This window comes from Epinephelus moara, chromosome 20 (genome assembly GCF_006386435.1).
Source record: "Epinephelus moara isolate mb chromosome 20, YSFRI_EMoa_1.0, whole genome shotgun sequence".
Classification (NCBI taxonomy): Eukaryota; Metazoa; Chordata; class Actinopteri; order Perciformes; family Serranidae; genus Epinephelus; species Epinephelus moara.
The window spans coordinates 5330370-5338230 of NC_065525.1; the positions used below are offsets into that span (position 1 = coordinate 5330370).

The window sequence follows — 7861 nt, forward strand, 5'->3', positions numbered from 1 at the left end:
AACTGCATATTGCAAGTTTACATGACAATGGAGATGCTGCCGTTTCCAAAAAGTTGCACTCTGGAACCCGTTTTCAAAACCTTGCGTTTTCAGGCACCCAAAACACAGCTGTCATGTAAAGTTGACCGTTTTCAGTTGAAATTGTTGTCGTATAAACAGGACCTAAGTTTTGGAACAGGATCCCACAGTACATCACAGCAATACCCTCTTTAACACATTTCAAACACACATTTAAACACTATCTGATGGAAGGACAGACCTGCAACCACTGATTTAAATCCCATATCCCATTTCACTCACTCCATTTCAGTCCACTACTCTCACACAATGTAACTTTTGATTCCTTTTCTGTACATATAAATAAATGAATGAATGAAAATTGTGACCACTTATATCCTGACTCAGTTTAATCATGGTCTTGAATTTTATCATTCCTTACAAATGCAATACCCAGAGTTGCCCAGAAGTTGCCCTGTTTGGCTTTCTCAAATACTTCAAAACAGTTCAACACTCAACCCATCAAACTATCTGTTTTCTATTTGTTTTCTTTAACTTGCTACCAGATGTCTAAAAATGTTCTGTCACTAAATAAGTAGCAAAATACCGTTTGAAAGAAGAGTGTCGGTGTGCCTTGACTCCCACAGCGGAGCTGCCCAGAGGCCTTTGCCCACACTGTCGTACCCATGGTGGAGGTGTTTAGGTAGGGAACAGATGAACTCCACACTCTTAGTTCTGGTGAATCTGACTCCAGCAGACACTGAACACACACAAATGAAAAGATAATGTCTTACCTCACAAAAGTGCATATGTTTGTATTTGGGAGTGTGCAGGGATGAGGAGGTATCCATATTACCTTCCTTATAAACTCAGGCATAGTCCTGGAGAGATCTGTCTTGAAAAGTTCCTGAAATCACATTCATCAGTATAATGTAAGACCCAACAAGAGATTACAGACAAACAATTCAGGTTTAAACATCAGTGACCAGGGCCCTATTTCAGAAAGCAGGCTCAACAAACTGAGCTTAATTCCAGTCTCTGAGCTGATTGAGCCTGAGCTGGGAAACTGAGTTTTCAGTTCAAGAACAGCTGATCAGAATTAGCTCAATCAACTCTGAGTATATTCAGCCTGAGGGAAGGGCGAGATGTGCTTACAGTGAGCTCTGCTCCAGAGATGTTGAGTAGGAAACGACCATCTTGGTGGGCAGCAGCAATCATGGGGTTAAAGACCTGGTCTGGAGTTAAACACAAGTTAAAGCTGTACCACACAAGATTTTAACCACAAATTTACCTCTAAATCAGAAAAAGAGAAGAGAGTCTTGGTAACTGAGAAGCTGACATACTCTGCTGGTAATGAGGTGCTGCTCTGAGGCCATTATACTGGAGGAACGTGAAGTTAGACATGTTTAAATCTATTCTTTAGGTTTCATGGAGATTGTGCTTTATAATGTCCACAGACTGCTTTAAATGTTCTATCAGCCATAACAGCAAGACTTCAGGCAAACTAAAACTTGCTGTCCAAGGCAATTTTGTAATACACTATCCAGTTGTAGTGACGACAGTATTACATTTTGTTACCTTTAATATTAATACTTGACCAAAATTGTGATCTTTTCCTAACCTTAACCAATGTGCTTTGGTTGCCTAAAGTTAATACAGGAGCCTGGACATGATGTTATGGTTTTCAGAGGCCTGTACTACAAAGCCAGTTCAACTTACCCAGGATATCTTTTCGTTATCTGGTTTAACTAACCCTAACATTGTCCGTCTGGCCATCATCAGAACCATATATGAAGTAGGCTGCTTCATATCATATGAGATGAAACGATAGCATGAGTGTCTGGGACTACGAGACAGTAAAATGTCAGTGGCGTGGGATGTAAACCACAATCTGTAATCTTATAATGTAGAATCATTGAAAACACCATCCAAAAATTCCCCATCTGCCAAGACTTAAATTATATGCAGCTATGGGCCTATGTGACATTAGTATAGAGTATTTTTTGCTGTTTAGTTGGATGATGATAATACTACTCTGAATATGTCACATAAAACACTTTAATTAATGCCAGACAGTTTCTGTGGCTGAAGTTAAGGGTGGACAAGTAGTTCTGACCGAAACATGGCAATTATAATAGTGGGAGCCAATTAACAGCGTGTGGATTATTTTATTAATAAAATATTAGCTGTTTTATCCTAGTTCTCATCACACAGGTGTCTCATTTTGAGTTGCAGTGATGGAATCAGAGTGTAAAAGAAGCAGCACTGTCACTGCGGACTAAAGTAAACTTGCATAACTTTCATTCATGTATACTTTTTTCTTCAGTGATCTGATTAGTCAGAGGTTGGGGTGTTGACAGGCTGTGATCTGATACCCTGCTGTTAACCTGCTCCGGCAAAAAGAGAACCAGCTTTGTAGTACTGAAAACCCAGTGTTTTGATACCTGACAGAAGGGTTTTCTCTGAACATAATCCAGGCAGCAATTACGTTGTCACAACCAAGTAAATGAGAAAGCAGTCTGGTATTGTCTATTAATACAGTAGACAAGGTTGTGGGACATGTTACATCATAGGATACTTCCTTCCATGTATCTTTTCTTTTTAATGTACCTGCACTTCCAAATTTCAAAAGACAACACAATGTCAACTGCTGACCTGAGAGCCAAAAGTACAGCATCCTGTTTTCAGTTAGCTGACTGGGGTGGAAAATAGACTCATTAATGACAGCAGAAGCATTGTTGTAGTTGGTCAGCCCCTGGAAGAAAAGAAAAGAAAAGAAAAGAAAAGAAAAGAAAAGAAAAGAAAAGAAAAGAAAAGAAAGTCAAAGGATAAACAGAGAGACAACAAGATGAGCTTTCACATCTAAAATCAGAATCAGAAATATTTTATTAATCTCAAGGGGGAGAATATGATCCCTTACAGTCACTCTGATGTAAAGAATAGAGAATTATAAGTAAGAATAAGAGTATTAATTAGAAGTATGTAAATATAAAGTAATAAAAAAAAATAGAAATAAAAATTGTGCATTATGCATCAATGTTTAACAGTAGTACTTAAGATATTAAGAATAAAAATATGTTCACTGTGTATTGTGCTACATTAATGAAAACGCAAACTAGAACTCTCTCTTGTTGTGTGTTAAGTGTGCAAGTTTATGCAAAACAAAGATGCTTATTCACAAGTACACTTCAATCTGAATTGTTAAACTCTGAGCACCAAGGCACTGACCAGCAGTTTGAATTCCATTGGATATGATATATTACAGCCGAGTCTCCAATCAACTACTGTGTATTATCAATGTTTGACAAAGTTGACATGTTCTCTTTTTACCCATGACCACAGCTTTGCTTTTTCTTAAAGTCAGTGCTCAGCTTCAACTGGCAATGTAAAAAACCACAGACCAAGCCAGAAATCTTGGTGTAGTCATGGACTCAGATCTGACCTTCAACAGCCACATTAAGACAATTACAAAGTCAGCCTACTATCATCTTAGGAATATATCAAGGATAAAATGACTGATGTCTCAGCAGGATCTGGATAAACCTGTCCATGCATTTATCTTAAATAGACTGGACTACTGTAACAGGGTCTATACATATCTCCCTAAAAAAACAATCAGACAGCGGCAACTGATTCAGAACGCTGCTGCTCGAGTCCTTACTAACAGCAAGAAAGTAGATCACATCATTCCAGTTCTGAGGTCTTCCTGTCTGTCAGAGAATCGACTTCGAAATACTGCTGCTGGTTTACAAAGCACTGAATGGTTTAGGGCCCAAATACTTTTCTGACCTCCTGCTACACTATGACTCACCCAGACCCCTCAGGTCTTCTGGGAAAGGTCTGCTTTGTGTCCCTAGAGTACAGACTAAACATGGAGAAGCAGCCTTTAGTTTCTCACTTCTTTTAAATCAGTGTTGAAGACTTATCTGATTGCCACTGCCTTCTATTAAATCAAATATTTATTAATTTCTTACACTGCACTGTCATTTTTACGAATCAAACACTTGTATTGATTTTAACTGCACTGTTACTTTTATTCTTGTAGTTTATACCCGTCTTAGTATATTTAAACCTTTTATTTTCTACTCTCTAGTTCTTAAATGAATTGTTTTTAAATGTGTTTAATAATGTGTTCCTTTTGCATCTTGTGTTGATGCTTTTGAAGTTTTATGTAGAGCACTTTGAATTGCTTTGTTGCTGAAATGTGCTATATAAATAAACTTGCCATGCCTTAAACAAGTAGCTTTATTTGCCTTATCTAATCTGATGATAGAGGAAACTTTTTAGGCAATGCAAGGCTATTGAAACATAATTTAAAGATGATATGGTTGTGTGTATTTGACAGTACATACAAGAGTTATTTACCTTATGGTATGATTCTATGTAGTTAGCAGTGATGACAGGAGCAGCAGTTACACCGATGTTCATACTGATGTCTCCATCACTGAGGAACTGCTCTGTAAACACACATGCCAGCATGTACACACACACACGCACACACACGCACACTAATGTTTAGAGACAGTCTTGATTTTGTTTTTAAGATATATTGAATTAATGTTAACTTAAATTATGGATTAAAAAAAAGGTGTATATATATATATATATATATATAAAGGTATATATATAATATATGGATACACAGATAATCAAGGTGTTATTCAAAGATATAACCAGACTCCATGTCTCTCTCTCTCTCTCTCTCTCTCTCTCTCTCTCTCACTCTCTCTCTCTCTCACACACACACACACACACACACACACACACGTGCACACACCTGCTGTGTCTTGTATGAAGTCAGCCAGTATATTTGACACCTTGTTGATCTCCTTACAAATCTGCAATTGAGAACAGACTACAATCATTGCTACAGTCTTACTGTTCCATCGACTAAAGGAAGATATGAACACACTATCGATCTGTTGCGATTTAGTCAACATCACTGCCAGACTGAAATGTTAGCTCTGTCTCTTGCCCTCACCTGCCCCTTTATGACCAGTTTGACAGTGAAGGTGATGAAGTCAGTGAAGAGCCTCTTCAGCCAGTTTGGTCTGACCGACAACAGCAAACACACAGTACAGTCAGACACTGATTACGTGAGGCAGATGCCTCCTGTATTCTGCTGCTGACAGCCAATCATGGTTCGGTTTTGTGACTTACTCTTTGTCGCCCTGCAGATGCAGACGGAGCTTGTGAAAATTCAGGTAACAGTCTGATGTGTCTGCTGCCACCTTCCCTCCTCCACAGTCTGACAGAGGAGACAGACAGAAATCACAGAGAACAGATGTGAGGACATACAAAGTGAGATTAAAGACAGAAGGTTTTGTCTTTTTTTCTTTATCATGCAGTGCTTGAATTGGAACAAAAAGGTCTCAGTATACTGAACCAGCAGCTGCACTGCAGGTGCTGAATAATCATGACACCAAACTTCACCAGATCACCAAATCTTTGTTGATTTCAGTGAATTCCGTTATCTTGCTACAGTATGGAGCTACAAGGTAGCTTACACATCTGCTAGGGTTCACCTGAAGCACCCACCTGGCATCGCAGTTGTGGGCTGAAGCCACGGCCACTGCTTTTTAAAACACTTTGCCTTTTGGGGAAGACTCTCACAGTCAGGGTAGTTACCGCATGGCAATGTGAAAGCAGCTTTACAGTAACGATACCATGGCAACATATCAGAAGTCACTTATTCTCACTTGATGAGGCAGCAGAGGTAATGCAAAAAATGTCAATTCTACAACATAATTTTGGATAAGGTTAACAAAGGACATGTTTAAGCATCATGTACACATTAAAAAGTATTGAAACACATAGCAAAGATCAGACATGGAGGTACCAGTGAGTATACTGGCCCAATTCAAGCACTGTGTATAGGCCTACTACATGTACAAAATAAAGTACTTACAAAGTTTGGGGTTGATTCCGAGATCAATCTGAGATTCAATTTCAAAGTCAATTGAATGTGCAACGTTGACACTAGATGAAAAAGAAATACAAATGGCACATAAATACACATTATTGGTACAAAGGAAGTGATGCCACCACAGCTGAAAGAGCAACATCCAGAAAGTCAGGTTTAATTAACAGAAATCCACAGAGAGGAATTACAGTGTTGCTCTCGCTGTTTGATTGAAATGAATCCTTGAGAAATGCAATGCTTGAACACACATAGTTAGTTAGATTTAATGTGTGTTTTTCTCTTGCAAATAAATATTTTTGGAATCATACTTGCTGTCAATGAAATGAGTGAATGAATGAATCTACCAACGCCCCTCCTGTGTCAAAAGCTCCAAAATCCTTAAGTCTTTACAACTGATATGGTAATTTAGGCTATCATTATTACTTTAATTAGTAATCTCAGATTGGTAGTTTAATATATTTTATGAGACATAATTAATTAACAGGCTATCATTTTCCTTTTTCGGAAAAAAAAAACGCCCTACCTGGTGTGAATGTAAATACATGTAGGCCTAACATAAATTAAACCGTATTACTTAATAATCATTATTTATGATAGCCATTTTGATACTTTTAACCACAAATTCCAAACAGTGCAAAGAAATTATGAAAAGGATAAATTGGACTAATAAGACTAAATGAGATTAATATTATATTAACACATTAGTCAAGTCATATCATTACAACCAGAGCCAGCTGCTTTGGGGCCCCTGGTCTTCTAAAAACTTCCTAAACAAAAAGTGGGGAAAAAAAAAAAAAAATGCCTTTTTGCCAACAAACAGTGACAAAAAATGAGCTCAGAGAGGGACATAAAGGATGATTTAGTGTTCTGGAATCACAGAGTTCAGTCAAGTATTGGTTTTGGAATTATTTTGATTTATCTGTGTATTTTTCCTGTAAAATCCTGTAAAACCCATAACTCATGTGCTGGTTACCTAAATTGACACTCAGTCATCAATATTCTGTGCACCCTTGGTGTAGAGTGCACCCTATATTTTGTGATTATTTTTGTGTTGTTTTTCTCAGGCAAGCACAAAGGCAATACGTTTTTTGTGTATGATTTTTTGCTAGTGCTGAGTAATATACATGGATTGTTGCTGATCACAGACACTCAGACTCACAGCCAGCTGCCGTATCCATACTGGATGCTCCCTCTGAAGACTGCGGACACATTGCTTATTTCCAAGGCAATGCCTTCACCTGGATGCAGTTCAAATGCACTCCGACCAATCGACAGGTTGTGAATCTCCAAACTGGGTGGGTCAATGGAGAAACATTACATGATATCATGACCATTCTGTGTATCCATCTCTGTATGGTTGTGTGTGTTCACTTACTTGTCCAGGCCATATGTGACTCTGCCTATATAGAGCAGAGATTTCTCTCCCTTCACACTTGGGTATCTGGCATGTTGGAATGCTGCCTCAATCACTTTAGTGGTTTTCTCATTCACTGGCAGCAGGACACAAACACATATGGTCAGAGAGTGGGGAAGTGGGGAAACACACATCTAAGGAGCTGGGTATTCATTGGAACTTATACATACAAATAAGAAACCAAAATGAAATAAAGGAAACAAGATTACAGACTAAATTATAGCTGCTGCGCAGCAGTGGTCGGGGCCGGGCAATTTTAGGCAAAATTATACAATTCTGAGCAACACACACACTAAAACAAAGCTTATCACAACATAGAAGTTACATCATATAATTATGGCATGCCCTTCAAATTGTGGATGAGTGGCTGAAGTGATCAGACTCATAACATACAAAGGAAAGAAAAAACTCAAGAACAAGAAAGTAAGAATAACATTAACTGCTAGCAATTATGAACAAACTGGCCTGATCTAGCTTAAAGCTAAACATTATCCATGGTGACAAAGATGAAAACATTTTTTAAAATG

The 7861-nt window shown here is 38.1% G+C and overlaps 1 protein-coding gene across 1 annotated transcript in view; it reads right to left on the reverse strand.

The window, feature by feature from the left end:
* cetp (cholesteryl ester transfer protein, plasma) overlaps window positions 1–7861 on the reverse strand; it is a 17332-nt gene that overhangs the window by 6618 nt on the left and 2853 nt on the right. Inside the window, exons 2-12 of the mRNA XM_050072259.1 lie at window positions 7296–7410; window positions 7080–7211; window positions 5906–5976; window positions 5158–5245; window positions 4979–5048; window positions 4775–4835; window positions 4363–4454; window positions 2653–2752; window positions 1153–1232; window positions 854–904; window positions 605–757 (exon numbers count right to left, since the gene is read on the reverse strand). Of these exons, the coding sequence (XP_049928216.1) occupies window positions 605–757; window positions 854–904; window positions 1153–1232; window positions 2653–2752; window positions 4363–4454; window positions 4775–4835; window positions 4979–5048; window positions 5158–5245; window positions 5906–5976; window positions 7080–7211; window positions 7296–7410 (1013 nt within the window). The remainder of the gene's footprint in view (window positions 1–604; window positions 758–853; window positions 905–1152; window positions 1233–2652; window positions 2753–4362; window positions 4455–4774; window positions 4836–4978; window positions 5049–5157; window positions 5246–5905; window positions 5977–7079; window positions 7212–7295; window positions 7411–7861) is intronic.